At 33.8% G+C, this 18,944-nt stretch overlaps 1 protein-coding gene across 12 annotated transcripts in view; it reads left to right on the top strand.

The window, feature by feature from the left end:
* Window positions 1–16,492, top strand: part of NOL4 (nucleolar protein 4) — a 391,120-nt gene extending 374,628 nt beyond the window's left edge. For all 12 annotated transcript variants that reach the window (XM_025996936.2, XM_072732138.1, XM_025996935.2 and 9 more), the window contains one exon: window positions 14,548–16,492. In XM_025996936.2, coding sequence (XP_025852721.1) covers window positions 14,548–14,741 — 194 coding nt within the window. In that variant the 3' untranslated portion in view covers window positions 14,742–16,492. The remainder of the gene's footprint in view (window positions 1–14,547) is intronic.
* The last annotated feature ends 2,452 nt before the right edge of the window (window positions 16,493–18,944 follow it).

Genomic DNA, 18,944 nt, shown 5'->3' with positions numbered 1-18,944 from the left:
TCCTTACCAAAATATCTACAGCATTTTTCACAGAACTGGAACAAACAATTGCAAATTTTGTGTGGGAACACAAGACCCCAAAAAAGCCAAAGCAATCTTGAAATAGAGAAACAAAATTAAAGGTATCACAACTCCAGACTTCAAGGTATATTACAAAGCTATGGTACTGGCACAAAAATAGACACATAAAACAATGGAACAGAGCAGAAAACCCAGAAATAAACTTGCAATTATATGTGAATTACTCTTTGACAAAGGAAGAAAGAATATACAATGGGAAAAAGTCTATTCAACAAAGGGTGTTGGGAAAACTGGATGGCAACATGCAAAAGAATGAAACTGGTCCACAGTCTCACACCACACATGAAAATAAACTGGATTAAAGACCTCAGTGTGAGACTGATACCATAAAAGTCCTAAAAGAGAGCATCAAGAGTAATTTCTCTGACACTGGCGATAGCAACATTTTTCTAGATGTTTCCTGAGCGAAGGGAAATAAAAACAAAAATGAACTATTGGGCCTACATCAAAACAAAAAGGTATGCCCAGTGAAAGAAACAATCATCAAAGCTAAGAGGCAATCTGAATGGGAAAAATTATTTGCAAATGACATATCTGATAAAGGGTTAGTATCCAAAATATATAAAGAACTGATACAAATTCAACATGTAAAAAAAAAAAAAAAAAAAAGAAACAAATACTCCAGTTAACAGATGGGCAGAAGATATGAACAGATATTTCTCCAAAGGAGATCTACAGATGGCCAACAGGCACATGAAAAGATGCTCAACATTACTCATCATCAGGGAAATGAAAATCAAAATGAATTGTAACTTACACAGTCACCTCTCCTGGTTCTCAGGCCTTAGGACTTTGACTGAAATTGCACCTTCAGCTTTCTTGAGTGTCTAGCCTGTCAGCTTTAGATCTTGGGACTTCCCAGCCTCCATAATCAAGTGAGCTATTCCCTCATTACAAATATTATACCCATACACATATATTAGCTGTTGGTTCTGTTTCTCTGGAGAACCTTGATTAATACAAGGAGTCATATAAACTTGAATAATCCCTTAGAGTTTAACATAACTAATCCATGAATCCCCTATTATTACTGAGAAGTTAAGGGAAGGGTAGGATCCCAGTTTTGAATATGATCTCACATTCATTGGACCATTTAACATTCATAATTTCATTTCTCCTGCTCCAACAACCTGACAAATGGACAAAAGTAGTAGCAGTATTCCCATTTTACTTGTCAATCTCAGAGAATAAAAGATTTGCCCAAATGTAAGGTTCACATATCTAGAAAAGTTTCTGTATTAAGACTTGAACCCAGTTTTTCACATACTAGTTTTATGCTCTTATAACTATATATATTTATATGTATATATTAATTGAGATTTCATCATTTGAAGATGAAACCTGTGTCCAACTCTTAATTCTTTAGTAGAGTTTTACTATTTACTCGAGTTTTTAGTACTTTAACACAGGTACAGTTACCATTTAATTTACATCTTTAAAATATCTTCAAATATCTTTGGAAATAGATTGAATGGATACACATAAACAGATACATCTTACAGGTGAGATTTTGAAATTGTAGTTTATTGGGGTTTCCTATTAACTTAAAAACCGAATAAGATAAAAGTAGAAAAGAATACAATAATATTTAGTCTTTCCTGAGGACATTCTGGAGATTTTTTTTTAATCTCATCTTGCCCTTTATTTACTAAGCTTCCTACTAATCCTTGGAAACCCTTAAAAAGGGGTGTCTGGGTGAATCATTTGGTTAAGTATTCCACTGTTGATTTTGGCTCAGGTCATGATTTCAGGGTCATGGGACAGATCCCTATGTTGGGCTCCCTGCTCAGAGCAGAGTCTGCCGGAGATTCTTTCTCTCTCTCTCTCTCTCTCTCTCCCCTTTTGTTTACTCTCCCTCCCCCGCTCACACTCTAAATAAATAAATACTCTTTAAACAAAAGGAAAGGTAAAACTAATCATTGGGGTGTAGATGAAGGCAAAACCCAATAGTCCAACCAATTAAGACATTTTTTACCTCAGCTCCAAAAAATAATAAATGAATGTTCTGGGCTTATTTTTTAAGGGATTGCTTCCTCTTCCTTGAAAAAAAAAACATGTATGAAAATGCATAAAGTCAAGTAGTACAATAATTCATTATACTCTCATGTAATATGTTTGATTCCATTGAAGTTAAACAACTCTTCTCTCTCTACTGCAATGTTTGCGTCCTTTCTCACAAGCCAAAACTAGGCACAAAATAAGCATGCTGAGTTGTTTCCCTCATAAATCTCTAAGACTCTGCTGGGACAATGACTCACTGCCAGGTCTTCCTACAGTTTATCAGAATGATTAGTCAAGTCTCTACAAAATAATGAATTTGAAGCTCAAGTGGAAAGGCTATATACAATGAAAACACTAAGGCAGTTTACAGAGCTGAGTGCCAGCAGTTAGCAAATATAAGTGGAAGAAAGATGGGCCTTCCTAATGGGGGAAACAATGGAGTCCTTTCAAATTCTGTAGAAAAATATATTCAACTGCAATTTTGCTCTTTGGTGGTTTTTGGTTTTGTTTTGTTTAACAAGGTACATTTAGATGAGAAAAAAATGAAATAAATGGATTAAGACAATGAAAAAAATACAAGAAGACCTGGTGAAGGAAAAATTTAATAGATTAAAATTTAAAAAACAGATCTAAGAGATCTGCATGTTAAATATAAAGACTCAGCTAAATCTGGCTCAGGAAATCATGTACAATTTTTTGTAATGTATGAGATATCATCAATTACAGTCCAAAGTAAACATTCAAAATTGCCTTCAAATCAGCCCAGAAGTATATTACAGAAGATCTAATTCAACCTGTAATTGCTGTCAGTGCTTGATCCTTCATTTTACTAGAAAGTAGACTTACGATGTAGGTGGAGAGTAGGGGTGATCCATATACTCTTTTCTCTCTTGCATAATGCCTTAGATAGCTACTTGACAGTGATAAATACCTTGCTTTATGTGTTTTCTTAGTTGTCTGTAGAACATGTATCTCAGCAATTTGGTACATACTTTATGGATAAATACCCTGTTCCTGGGTAACTTAATGTTGATTAATCAGTGTTTATTAAGTAGAAAAGGATAAATTTGTTGAGGACAAGAGGAGTTAAGTACTTGGCAGCACAATCTATTAGACCTACAGTAGACCTGAATAGTTTGAAAATGGCTTGAGTTTGACACAAACTTCAGAGGAGACGAACAATTTTCACTGAACTGTAGCATCCGACCTTCTTTCCTATCAAAGGATAAGTCCCCTGAAGATGGAGTGATCCCAGACCTTATATTAATACATCATATTTTGTTCTATTTTAATCCATTATTTGTTAAAGTATGGATTCTAAGGAAGATGCATACATAAAATGGTTTCATTTTGATAGAAAAGACCCATACAAAACCCAATTTTGTAAAAGTAAAGTAAATTTGTATTGACTTTAAGGCAAAAGCTTTAGATTAACTAATAATTCAGGGAACAGTTCAGAGTCACAATTGTCTAAAACTATGTGTCCCAATAATATTATTACCTTAAAATTAATAAATAAAAAATTACAAAATTGTAGGAAGAAATTGGCCTAGCCATAACTTTTAAAACACTTCTTTCAGAGAATGACTGATAGAAAAGAAAATCATTTAGATTTGAAAAAAACAACAAAAATTTAATCTGACTATATTTAGAACCTGCCCAGACATGTTTGACAACAAATATTTTCAGACATATTGACTAAGCAAATGTTGACAACCAAAGATTATTAATATACTGAGAGCATTGTGTTTAGAAATATTTATAATTAATAAAGATGAAAACACTACACATTAAATTTGTTGGATGGAACTAAAGTGGTATTTTGGCACACATGTTATAGAAAGACAATTAGTGAGCTGTTCATTTATACCAAGAAGTTAGAACAGAGAAAATAAATGGAGAAATTAAACAGAAAAAAAAAAAAGCAGCAATAGAGAAGACCAATTGAAGCAAAATCTTTGAAAAGACTTAAAAACATCTAGCAAGATTAGCCAAGAACAAGTATAAAATAAGAATGAAAGAACAAAATATTTTAAAAATTAAAATATTATACCTTTATACTAGTATATTTAAAAATTAAGACTGTTGTACAAGAACATAATTGGCAAATATTGACTCAAAAAAAAGATATTCAACATGAATTCACAATGATTAATACATAAAAACCAATGCATTAAAAAATAAGACTCAGATAGTTTTACAAATGAGTTTTACCAAAACTTTAAGGATAAAATACTCACTTTAGACAAACAGCTCAAAAAGAGGGGAAAAGAAATGAAAAGCACCTCAGCACATTTGGTGATGCCATCTGAATCCTATCATTAAGAACAGTATTAAAGGGCAAAATCTATCATCACTTCTGTCTGTAACTGCAACTCAGTATTTTGAATTTAGTAACGTGTATCTGCTATTACCCAGACACAGCACTGGATGCTTTGTATGTATCAGCTAATTTAGCCAAGATGATAAAGAATAATAGTTAATTTTTTTATCCTTTGGCAGAAAAGTATGAAAATATTATCAAATACTAGTATTAAATATATGATCAAAATAGAAAATGAAAGTAAGCCTGCAACCAAAGTAAGTTTCTAAGTGGCTCATGTGTTAGTTAAGCAGGGAAAGTAACTTCACTTACTCATAGTGAGTTTATTAAATTATGTTTGATTGCAGCAATTGAAGAAATGTGTTTAGAAAAAATAAACTTCCTTGATATTAGCATTATGGCAAAAACAGTGCTTGAAGGGCTGAAATTGAGATGTTGGCAAAATAATTAAAAAAGAAGGCAACTGATTAAAAGTGGTTTTGTCTCTTAATAAGTTGAGATGTTACTAATACTGCTGGGGCTTTTTTGAGTAATTAATGATGAATTTGAAGTGACAAATGACTTTTAGTGTTTATAAACAGTAGAAGTTGAACACCTTTAGCTGAGAATATTTTTAAAACAAAGAACAAAATAATTCAGTAAAACCTGAAGTAGAATCTGCTAAGATGTATGAAGCAGAAAAAGGCTTATTTGGACAAATTTACTGTTCATTAAAACATAAGGCATATGGTTATTTCTTGAACTATTCATTTCTTGAAATAGGTATATTGTGGAAAACATTTACTATCATGTGATATTTGAACAGTAGTATTAACTTTAAACTTTGTTTTCATCAATTTAAACATCAGTTATGTGATATTTTGTCAAAAATAGTATCCGAATATCCTTACTTGTCCTAAGACACAGCAGCTTGATGGCTTATGGGAAATTATTACAATTTTTTTCAGGTCAGGGCCAAGACTGAAATTTTTCTGAACAAGAACTGCCCTCAGACTTTATTACCAAACACAAAATGGCTTTGGAAATTAGCTTATGCTGCAGAATGGACAATGATTCTTGATGAATTCAGTCTAGAATTACAATATCAAACAGTTCTTGTATGTGAAGCTTATGCTGTGATAAAGCCACTTTCCTGATGACAAACATTGTTTGGATCACATGTAGACTAAGCTGCTTTATAAATTCATACTGTTCAAGTCAAACAAGAAGTTAAATCTAAATTTTCACACACATTTCTAGTAGATATATTCACCGAGCACACACTACACGCTCAGCAATGTTTTTTGGGACTTTATACAAGTGCAAAATAAATCCCCATATTACAGAATAGTTTTTATTGTTCAGTTGAAGAATGGCCAGATAAATATGCAATGCACTGATAGGTTACTAGGTAAGTATCAAAAAAAAAAAAATCTAGTAGGCAGCTATAAATGCTTTACAAATGATGAATATACTCAATTAAAATTATAATCTTGTGGACTATTATCAGTATTTGGAAACAACTATCTGTATAAAACTGATAAAATCTCTGTATAGATCCACATTAGCAGAGAGGCATTTACAATTGATTTTGTAACAGGGAATATAAACTTGAAATCCCAGTTAAGCAAAATGTTTCCCTCCTCCAAAGAATTTCACTGTTAGTAGTCCTATACTACATATTTTGTAATATATTTATCAATTGTTGAATTTTGAGTTTTTTCCATAGAAGTTTTGTGAAATCTTGTAACAGCAATTTTAACATATGTGAGGTGATATATCATGGTGGCTTTGACTTGCACTTCTAGGTACTATTGGCCACCTATAGGTCATCTTTGGAAAACTCTCTATTCAGATCATCTGCCCATTTATTAACCAGGTTTTGTGGGGTTTTTGGTTTTTGCTATTGAGTTATATTGAGCTTGTATATTTTTTGGATGGTAACTCCTTATCAGATATATGATTTTCCAATATTTTCTCCCATTTTGTAGGTTGCCTTTCATTTTGTTGATGGTTTCCTTTTAATTTGACATAGCCCCTATTGTTTATTTTTTCTTTTGTTGCCTTTGCTTTAATGTCAAATCAAAAATATCATAGCCAAGTTGATGTCACGGAGTTTACTATCTATTTTTTCTTTTAGGAACTTTATGGGTTCAGGTATTAAAGTGTTTGACCTGCTTTGGATTATTTTTTATCTATAGTTTAAGATAGAAGCCCAGTTTCATTCTTTTGTATGTGGCTATCTGGTTTTCTCAGTGCCATTTATAAAAGAGACTATTCTTTCTCCACTGTGTATTCCTGGCTTTTTTTGTCATAAATTAATTTACCATATACACATGGGTTTAGTTCTGGGCTATGTATTTTTTCCATTGGTTTCCATGGTGTGTTAATGCCAATACCAGACTATTTTGATTACTATAGCTTTGGTAACGTTGTTTGAAATTAGGGAGGATATTGTCCCCATCTTTGTTCTAACTCAAGATGAGACTATTTGAGTTCCTGTGTGGTTCCATACAAATTTTAGGTTTGACAGTTTTATGTCTTCTTCTTTTTTTTTTTTTTTTAAGATTTTATTTATTCATGAGAGACAGAGAGAGAGGTAGAGACACAGGTAGAAGGAGGAGAAGCTGGCTCAATGCAGGAGCCCGAAGTGGAATTTTATCCCAGAACTCCAGGATCACGCCCTGAGCTGAAGGCATATGCTCAACTGCTGAGCCACCCAGGCATCCCTATGTCTTCCTTTCTAATTTGGAATGCTTTTATTTCTTTACATATTTATTTATTTACATATTTATTTACTTATTTAATTAATTAATTTATTTTTACCGAATTGCCCTGGCTAGCACTTCCAACACTATACTGAATAAAAGTGGTCAGAGTGGGCATCTTTGTTTTGTTCATAACCTTAGAGGAAAAAAAAAAACTTTCTGCTTTATATTGAGGTACATTTCCCTCTATACCTGCTATGTTGAGAGCTTTTAAAATATGTTGGATTTTTTCAAATGTTTTTGTCTGCATCTATTAAGATGATCATATGTTTTATATCCATTTTATTAATGTGGGACATCACAGTGGCTTGCAGATATTGAACCATTCTTACATCCTTGGAATAAGCCCATCTGATCATGCTGTGTGATCTTTTCAATATATTGTTGAATTTGGTTTGCTATATTTTGTTGAGGATTTTTGTCTATATGTTCATCAGGGATATTGGCCTTTAATCACCTTTCCTTATGCTTAAATATCAAATTTAGTCAAGGATACCATATCACTGCAGAAAATCAAAACACAAAGGCAGCATGAAGAAAGGAACAGAGGATTTACAAAAAGCCAGAAGACAATGGACAAAATAGCAATTAAGTATTACTTTAAATGCTTAAATTCTCCACTCAAAAGGTACAGAGTGGCTAAATTGATAAAAAATAAAAATAAAATAAGACCCATCTTGATACTCCCTATAAGGGACTAACATCTGACCTAAAGAAACATACTATCTGAAAGAGAATGAAAAAAGATATTTTATGCAAATAAATGGAAGCAAAAAAGAAAGCTGGGGTAGCAATACTTGTATTAGACAAAATAAACCTTAAAACAGAGACTCTAATAGGAGACAGAGAAGGGCATTACACAGGGGTAAAGGATGAATCCAGTAAGATGATAATATAATAGTTGTAAATACCTATGTACCCAACATAGAAGCACCTAAATATTAAAAGCAAATATTAACAGACATAAAGGGAAAAACTGACAGTAATATGATGAAAATAGTAGAGAATTTTAACACTCCACTTATATCAATGATAAATCTTTTTTTTAAGTGGCTTTAAATTATACGTTAGACCACATGGACTTAGCAGATATATAGAATATTCTATCTAAAAACAGAATTCACATTCTTTTCAAATGAACATGGAACATTTTCCAGAATAGATCATATTAGGCCATAAAAAAGTCTCAATAAATTTAAGAAGATTGAAATTATACCAACTGTCTTTTCTGACCACAACAGTATGCAATTAGAAATCAAATAGAAAAAAAAAAAAAGCTGGAAACAAACACGTAGAAGCTAAATGTGCTACTAAACAACCAATGTTTCAACAAATAAAGAGGAAACTGAAAAATACCTTGAGACAATAAAAGTAGAACACAAAGTTTCAGCATTTTCAGGATGAAGCAAAAGCAGGTCTAAAAGACAAGGTTATAGTGATATAGGCTTACCTAAAAAAAAAACAACAACAAAAATTTCAAATAATCTAACTTTGTGCTTAAAGCAATTAGAAAAAGAACCAACAAAGCTAGAGGATAGTAGAGAGAAGGAAATAAGATCAGAGCAGAAGTAAATGAAATGTAATCTATGAATAAAGTTAATTAGAATGTTAAAGAACTGTGCTCTGAAAACATTAAATACTGATGAAAGAAATTGAAGACAACACAAATGGAAAGATATCCCATGCTCATGGATTGGAAGAATTAATATTGTTAAAATGTCCATACTACCCAAAGCAATCTGCAGATTTAATGCAATCCATATCAAAATACCAACAGCATTTTTCACAAAACTAGAACAAATAATACTAAGGTTTGTAGGGAACCAAAAAGACATCAAATACCCAAAGCAATCTTGAAAAAGAAGGACAAAGCCAGAGGTATCACAGTCCTAGATTTCAAGATATACTACAAATCTGTAGTAATCAAAGCAGTATGCTATTGGCACGAAAACAGATACATAGATCAATGGAATAGAATAGAGAGCCCAGAAATAAATCAGGACTTATGTGGTCAATAATTAGTCCATGACAAAGGAGACAAAAAATTGCAGTGGGGAAGAAAGACAATCTCTTCAAAAAGTGGTGCTGGGAAAACTGGACAGCTACATGTAAACACGCACACACAAAGAAGAAGAAGCTAGACCAATTTCTCATACCATACACAAAAATAAACTCAAAATGGGTTAAGATCTAAATGTCAAACCTGAAACCATAAAACTCCTATAAGAAAACATAGGCAGTGATCTCTTTGACATTGGCCTCAGCAACATTTTTTTGATAGGTTTCCTCAGCCAAGGGAAACAAAAGCAAAACTAAAATTCTGTTGGGAAAACACCACAATAAAAGGCTTTTGTGCAGCAAAGGAAACCATCAAACAAATTGAAAAGGCAACCTACTGATTGGGAGAAGACATTTGCAAATAATATAGCTAATAAGGGGTTAATATCCAAAATACATAAAGAACTTATACAACTCAAAAAGCCCCCAAACAATCTGGTTAAATAAGTAGAGGACCTGAAAAGATGTTCAATGTTAAATAATGTTAAATAATAAATGTTAAATAAATAAATAATGTTAAATAAGTAGAGAACCTGAAGATGTTCAATGTTAGTAATCATTAGGGAAATGCTAAAACCACAATGAGGTTATCACCTCACACCTATCAGATTGTCTGGACTAAAAAAGACAGGAAATAACAAGTGTTGGTGAAGATGTACAGAAAAAGAAACACTCACGTACTACTGGTAGGAATGTAATTTGATGTGCCCACTATGGAAAATAATATGCAGGTTCCTCAAAAAATTAAAAACAGAAATACCATATAATCCAGTAATTCACTACTGGATATCCACCCAAAGAAAATAAAAGCACTCATTTGAAAAATGATATATGTACTTCTATGCTTATTGCAGCATTTTTAACAACAGCCAAGATATGAAAGCAACCAAATGTCTGCCAATAGATGCATGGATAAAGAATGTGGGGTGTGTGTGTGTGTGTGTGTGTGTGTGTGTAATAGACTGTTACTTAACAAAAAAGAATGAGAAATTGCCATTTGAGACCACATCGATGGATCTAGAGGGTATTATGCTAAGTGAAATAAGCCTGAGAAAGTCAAACACCATATGATTTCACCTGTTTGTGGAACTAAAAAACAAAACAGATAAAAGCAGGAACAGATCCATAAATACAGAGGACAAACTGATGGTTACTAGAGGGATGGAGGATGTCAAAATGGTTCAAGGAGTGTAGAAGATACAGGCCTCCAGTTAGGCAATGAGTAAGTCACAGGGATTAAAGGTTTAGCTTACAAAATATAGTCGATGGGATTGTAATAGATTTGTTTGGTGATGGATGCTAGCTACACTTATAGTGAAATGGCAGCCTATATGGGAGAAGATATTTGCAAATGACCTATCTGGTAAAGGATCAGTATCCAAAATCTATAAAGAAGTTATCAAACTCAACACCCTTCCCCACCCACCCCCCAAAAAAATCCAGTTTAAAAATAGGCAGAAGACATGGATAAACTTTTTTTCCAAAGACATCCAGATGGCCAACAGACACACAAAAAGATGTTCAACATCACTCTGCATCAGGGAAACACAAAAACTATGAGATACTACCTGATACCTTTCAGAATGGCTAAAATTAACACCACAGGAAATAACAAATGTTGGCAAGGATGCAGAGAAAGGGGAACCCTCTAATACTGTAGGTAGGAATGCAAAATGATTCAGCCACTCTGGAAAACAGTATGGAAGTTCCTCAAAAAGTTAAAAATAGGACTATCCTATGACCCAACAATTACACTAATAGGCATTTATCAAAAGAATACAAAAATATGGACTAAAAGGGGCACATGCACCCCAATGTTTATAGCAGAATAATCAACAATAGCCAAATTATAGAAAGAGCCCAAATATCCATTGACTGATAAATTGATAAAGAAGAGGTGATATAAATATACAATTATTACTTAGCCATCAAAAAGAATGAACTCTTGCCATTTGCAATGATGTGGATGGAGCTAGAGTGTATTATGCTAAGCAAAAATAAATCCAAGAAGACAAATACCTTTCGATTTCACTCATATGTGGAATTTAAGGAACAAAACAGATGAACCCAGGGGAAAGGAAGAGAAAAAGAAGTGAACCATAAAATAGACTCTTAACCTATAGAGAACAAACTGGGGTTGCTAGAGGGGAGGTGGTCAGGGGATGGACTAAATGGGTGATAGGTATTAATGAGGGCACTTGTGATGAGCACTGGTATTATATGTAAGTGATGAATCACTAAATTCTACTCCTGAAATTAATATTACTCCAGATGTTAACTAACTAGAATTTAAGTAAAACTTAAAAAGAACATAGCATAACAGAGTTGTCAAATCACTATGCTATACACCTGAAACTAACACTGTACGTAAACTGTAATTTAAAAAATATATCAACAAATATGAGTTATGGATATACATTTTCATTTAATTACAACTTATTTATGACTTAAATATGCCCCCAAAACTTTTTTAAAGAGTGGATCTTAGTTTTTCTAATATTTTCATGTTACCATGAAATATCTTTTACTCAAATTTTCAGAATAAAGCAGGTCTGCCTAATTATGGTTTTCAAATGGCCCTGCCAAGTTTTTTGATTATTTGCTTTAACACTTGTTACTCAAATCATTTTCTCTTGACACATCTATTGTGTCATTATTATTGCTTGTTTGGTTAACTGGTCCCACTCTTCCAGAACCACATTTTTTAGTGGTTTTGTGATCTGAGCAAATCTCTGAGAATATTTTTCTGGACTTCTTTAAATTCAACATCTTTATAAAATTTGAAATTTTACTTTTTATCAATTGTCATTTGGGTTAAGCTAGGCCAGTCAAGTATGACATTGTCTGAATGGCGAAGATAAGAATACTAGTGACAAACAAGGGGCTGTTTGAGTAGTCCGTAGTCAAATAGTTTGTTCATTTATGACTATTTAAAATTTTTTGTTGCCCTACTCAAACTCTTAACTTTGAAAACCTGAATAATAAATACTCAGCAACAAGAATTCCTTACAGTTTTATTATACTTAATTCTGATCCTGTATCCAAAAGACACCAAGATAATGAAGTCAACTTTCTTCCAGAGAAATAACAATGGTATGAGTTGCTTCTGTGTTACTGAGCTATCTAGAATTTGCCTAGGTTAATAATCTGAAAGAAAGTGAAAGGGCAGCCCAGGTGGCTCAGTGGTTTAGCACAACCTTCGGCCTCGAGTGTGATCCTGGAGACTGGGGATCGAGTCCCATGTCGGGCTCCCTGCGTGGAGCCTGCTTCTCCTGTGTCTCTGCCTCTGTGTGTGTGTGTGTGGTGTGTGTGTGTGTGTGTGTGTATGTGTGTGTGTGTGTCATGAATAAATAAATAAAATCTTAAAAAAAAAAAAGAAAGTGAAAGCCACGTCTTAAGTTTCAAAGCCTCTCCCCCTGAGCCACAGGTAGAAAATAACCTATAAACTGCAGTGTTAGAATGAAATCACAGTCTCTTTTATCCCAAAAAAGAACCTGAGCCCTAGCTTCAGCCTTTCTCAATTCCAGTTAAAGATGTCAACCAGCCACTTGGCTTATCAGCAAAACATCACAAAATGTTACAACTTCTAATAAAATAAGGATAATCAATTAGACATGACATATCGACATAACTTAAGGAAATCCTTTCTGTTTTCTTTTATAAAGATTTGTACTAGTATTGGGATTCTTGAGTATAAAGGGGGGGAAAAGACAAATTTAAAGTTGGTTCATCCACAAACCAGAACTCATTATATTTTCTTAATCCACTCAGAGTTTTCCAAATAGTTGAAAGCATTTTAATAGCAACTAAAGATAGTTGCTATTAATGATTTGCTTGAATACTTGTTCATTAATTCGTATTTGCCAAGTGTGACATCCCCACATCTCTCCCTTTTCAGCTTGCTATGTCAGAATCATGATGTTGTAAAGAGCAGAACAAATGGAATCTAACTCCTGCTAGAAAATCAAGGCTCTGAAAGACTGTGGCAGAAATGGAAATAAGTCCATCTCAAATGTCAGAGTTCTTGTGTGCTGGTCTTGTCTCTGTCCTAATTAAATTACAAGTGAAACTGTTTGAGTCTCATGGGACACTTGCCTCCAAGCTGACAGGAGTCTTCTCCCTTCAGGGTAAAGGGTGAGGGGGATTGGGTCTTGACCTGTCTCTATCAGGCCTCAAAAAGAACAGGATAAAATAGCATCCCTTGTTTCAGTTCATGAAATGAATACCATTACCTGAAAAGTTACATTTAAGAAAAATTTGTTAAAATACTTTCAAGTTAGAGCATCGCTACAGTTTTTGAGCATGGCTTTAATTGTGTACACATTTATTCATATTTATTCAAGGATTTGAAATGCATTACTCATTGCAAATAATTATAGTTCTTACTTTCATTAAGTAATTGCTATTACGACAGACACTTAGAAACCATAATAACACATAAAAAACCTTAATAATCCAAGAATAATTGATGCAAAGCATCTTAAAAATCTTTAATTCAGACATTTGTGTTAAGTAACTAAATTGTTTTAATTCAGATGTGTGTTAAGTAACGAACATTGTTTTAAAGTAAAAATTTACCCCCAAAATTTGACAAAATGTTGTCAAAAAGCAGATCTATCTGATTTAATTATATGTAATAAACCTTTTGACACCTAAATGTTTCCTGCAAATAAATATAGAAGCAGCTTCAGCATTACCTAAAGCACTATTCCTAGTCTATTTTTTTTTTTTGCAGAATTGTTTTACTGATCACTTACCCTTTGTACTCTTCTAAAATTCTAATTTTAGTCTAATATTTTTCAATACTAACCACCCTAATAGAAGAACAGTATTTGCCTGAGATGAAAAAAATCCACAATTCACATCCTTATTGTGCCACTTAATAGTTGTTGAAACTATAACCTTGTCATTGAACTCCCCTGTCCAAAATTTCCTTTGTTCTAAATGGAGGAATTCCTAATCTGGATCATTAGCATCACAATCTAGGATGTTTCTGCATTGAATTGGTGGAATCTAAAATTATTTGTTAAGCAATGGTACAAGCACAAAGAATTTGTAAGTCTCAACATTTTAGCTACTGCTGAGAAACTTCTACAGGGAAGTAGACTTAAAAATGAATTTTCTGAAAAATACATGTTAGGAGAAGGTCGTCGTCTTTGCACAGTAAGAGGGGATTGCCTGGACAAGGAATCTGAGACTACTCAGCCACTCATTACACATCATGTTGCTCTTTGGCATCTCTAAGAAGAGTAAGTGAATTAAGTCAACAATTTAATGTCCGTGTTCAAAGTACCGTAACAAAGATTGTTCATGTTAATTTTGTATTTTTTTTTCTAGGACCCACGGATCTCAGCATGAAGAGGCAGTTGGCAACTAGCTCAGGATCCTCCAGCAGTTCAAGCTCCAGACCCCAGCTGAGTCCAACTGAAATCAATGCCGTGAGACAGCTCGTTGCAGGATATCGAGAATCAGCTGCATTTTTATTGCGTTCTGCAGATGAACTGGAAAATCTTATTTTACAACAGAACTGAGGCAAATGACGAGCCTATTCACTGAGGTCTAAATTTGCAGTTTCCACTAATGACATTTTGATTTCCCAGCAGAGATGCTTCTGGTCTTACTGCACAGTCTTAAGAGAAATACTTCCATTATGCCACATTGTCCTTGATCCATGAAGTGATGTGTTAAGGTGCTTCAAAGGAACTCTGACCTCTGAAGTACTTGAGATACTGTAATGTGTCCAGCCTACTGCTTTTTGTTTTAGTTTGTCAGCATAAATATCTGGGGCAAAAAACAAAAAACAAAAAACAAACAAAAAAAGGCTGTATATTCCTAATTCAAGGATAAAACAGAAGAAGCTTGTGGTATGAAAAAAATAGTTCAAGATCCAACTGAAATATTAATGGACTTATTATTACTGACTTATTGGATGGAAAGCTGCATATCTGGCAAAAGAAAAAAAGCCAATTTTGTTGTTGCTACAGGATATAACAACAATGAGAAGGATCTTGTATTAAAAAATGTGTAATTTTTATAAAAAGAAAACTTGTTTTTCATTCAAAATTGTCATTTTTACTTTGGTAACTTTTTCATAGGTCCTAAAAGAAAACTGTTTTGAGAAACTACTGTAAGTACCTTTTCCATATCCCTTTGCCTTTTCCTCTTTCCAAATTCTTTCTACAAAAATAACAATGCTAGAAAACACAACCTGGCTAAGTTCTTTAAACCGTCACATCAGGAGCTACTTCCAAGAGAAGCCTGCGTTTCTGCACTCAGGCTCATCATGCCACTCAACATTGCAGTTTTGCAATAGAGGTTTTCATCACAGAATTTTTTAATATTAAAAAAGACATATCATTGAAAAAAAAAATCACACCTTGGTTCCTTACAGCTGCTCACTCCGGATTGACGCTGCTGTGTTACAGGCATGCCTCCAGCAGCAATTGGATGTAGGTGACTGAATGTTAAGCGGTTGCAAGTGACAATCTGAAAATTTGCACTCGTGTGTAGTTTTTCTTTCTCTATTTCAGAAATAGTTTCCAAAAAAGACCATTACCTCTCCTGATAGAATTTGTATAATTTACAGTTCTAGGTAAAAATGTAAAGAACTCTCAGTGGATGCAGCTGCAACTTTCAATGAACTGTCCCCACCTCTCCCCTTACTCTTTGCCCTTCTTTCTTATTTTATAGTGTTGGATACACAGGAATGGTGTTTTCTTTGTGCACTGAGGCAAGCCTATTTTTTAAATACTTAGGGAGAAGTACATCAGTTTATGCTTCTTGTACAATTATTTTTCTGTTGTTCAGCTTTGGTTGGATTACAAATTCTTTGTGCATTCCTGAATTTGCCTTATTTCATGTAAAACTTACGTCATTCAGTTTTTGATAATGAGTTTAAGGCATCAGTGATCTTTCTTATCTACTTGTTACATATAGTTTTTCAAGTAATGACTGTGATTGTGACCAAGTAATGTGCACTTTTTCTTGTAACTGTGGACATTGCTATGCTTTTTCTTCTAGCGTTTCTAGAATTACTGTTCCTTACAGTTACGTAAACAAAAAACAAAAACAAAAAAAAGAACTTTTGTGATACTGTTGGTGAATATAATGTGAAAATCTTATTGAAATATGAGTATTTTGGAAATACATAGATGCACAAACATCTTTTAAGGTGTGGATTTAGAGTTTGCTTATTTAAATGAAAATTCAAAAAAAATTCGAGGGCTGGTATAATTTTCTCTGTTTTGTTTGGTTTAATAAACAGATTTCTGTGTTAAAACAATGATTGTGAAAACTTACAAACTTTCTGAATGATACTATACTTTCAGCAGTTTACTTTGAAAATATGCAATGCTGTTTTGTATGCAACATTGAGCACAAAAAGGACAGTTTAACCTTTAATCAGCAGGTTATCCCAAGATCCCCTAGAGTCTCAACATTGTCTAGTAAAGAATTTATCTCAAGATAAGGTAAGGGAAATTAGCAAGCCAAGAATAATTCATTTGCTTATTTAAATTTAATTATTTTCTTCATTTACCAGAGTACTCTGGCTCTTTCAGTCACTCCTGATTTAACATCTTAGGAGAAGCATTTCCCTGTTTTAAGTTCCTGTTTTGTATTTTGGGTTTTGTTGCAGTCATCTAGCCATCTTTGAGAAGTAGCAACTATGTCTGAGTCTTCAAAGTAACAGGTTTGAGTTTGGCACATCCATAAAAAAATCCTTAAGAGTGATAATGAAGCAAACAGAGTAGAGAAGGTAAGTTCCAGCAAGGTGATCTTGCTTTCATTATGTCCCCACCTTCTAATGTAACTCCCAGCCCTACCTACCAAGAACTAAATTCCCCCTCAAAGTTTCTGCTTTTTGAACATTTATCCCAAAGAATGAGGGTACTGGGATTCCGATCATTTCCCTAGGAGTGCTCAGAGGCCAAAGCCTTTTCCTTTAGAACTTGTACCTAAAAAACACCAGGTTCCTCTTTGACACTGTGTCACATGAAAATAAATCATGTCCCCTTTATAAGGCATTTTGGAGAAACTAGGTGCAGGTTTGTATCCTCATTGTACTAAGGCGATTGGAAATGATCACAAACACAGAGATCAAACAGAAGTTTCTGCCAGTTACCTTCATATACAACAGCAGTGTGTTTTGTGTGTTACTTTATCATACCTAATAAGAAAAAAATGCCTTGAAATGACTACAGAGACTGCACACACAAGCCATTACTGAATTTTCTTAAATTGTATAGTTTAAGGAAAAATACTCAGTAAATGGGCATTCAGATATAATGACAACCACCCCTTACTGATTACTTATACAGGGAGAAGCATTTTGTTTCCTTTCCTTTTCACAATAACCGTAGGCACTGAGGGTAGCCACAGTCCGTCTTACAAAGGAAGCTCAAGAAATTGATGTAGCTTGCCAGGAGCACAGACTGAAGGCCGCAGCCCTCATTTGAACCCAGGTATACCTGATGCCCACTCTCCCCTCTTCGTGGCTGGAGTCTGATGCCTCCCAGGTACTAAATAATTGTCTTCTACCCTGCGACTCAGAACCAGATCGTTAAAGTTTAGTATGGTACATAAGTAATAGTTTTTGAAAATGTTCTTGGCATCAAATAAAGCTTTTGACTTGAACATAGAGAGTTTTATCCTGCTTATAGAGGCTTAGTTTCCTTTAAATTACATTCTCTGCAAATATCAAGGGCAGCAATAAAACCCACCACTAATGAAAATCAAATACATGGAGCATGAGGGGGAGGCAGGGACTTTTTAACAATGATGGGTGCCAGCAGTGAATCTGGTAAGGAAAGGTGAAAGGCAGTATCCAGCTGATCCCATAAAGATCCTTCACCTCAGCTTTTAGTCTTCAAACACCTATAGTCTTTTAATCTTCTACACCTATAGAGTTAGCCTTCCTGCAATCGTAATTAATCTCTACACCATTAATACAAATACTCAGACACTAATCTTAAATGCCCAAAATATTTTCTAATTTCTTATGGCTCAAATTTCAAACTTCAGTTCATAACTAAAAATAAAAAATACAACAGGAAGACATTAACACATTTTCCATGTATTTAAGATGTAGATATTTGGCAAAGTAAGGATTGAGTACAAGCTACCATACAGGAGCTTACTATACTACCTGGAGCTCATCTCCTCTCCAAGATTTTGAAGGAAAACAAAATACTATGAGCAACCTATCTCCATTGTTAATTAAGGTCAATCATGTTCCACATTTAATTTCATTTTCTGATTGAAAAAGAAACTTGGGAAATATGGGAAGAAGAAAGAAAAATAGTAATTCCAGCATCCATAGAGAACCATGAATATCATTTTACAGCCTATCTTTCAAATTTTACCTAAATAGGTATATAAAGATTTGGTTTCACTTTCCTAGAGTATTTCCTCAGCTGTTTTTCTAACCTAACAATTTACCATAAGTATGTGTTCTTTTTAAGTATGATTCTTAATGACTGTGTAGTATCACATTGTCTGAATGTACCTGTATTAGTGTTCTGTTGCTGCGGTAACAAATTACCACAGACAACAAATTTATTACTGTCTGATAGGTCAGAAGTGTCACTAGACTAATATCTAGGATTTGGTAAAAGCATTCCTTTCTGGAGGCTCTTGGGGAGAATGTTGCCTTGCCTGCTCTGCTTCTCAGAATATTCCTCAACCAGTGTCCCTTCCTTTCATCTTTAAATATGACTTCTTCTTTAGCCACCCTT

Source organism: Vulpes vulpes, chromosome 13 (assembly GCF_048418805.1).
Source record: "Vulpes vulpes isolate BD-2025 chromosome 13, VulVul3, whole genome shotgun sequence".
NCBI lineage: Eukaryota > Metazoa > Chordata > Mammalia > Carnivora > Canidae > Vulpes > Vulpes vulpes.
Note: the sequence above shows the minus strand (reverse complement) of the source record. Positions and strands in the feature narration are given on the sequence as shown.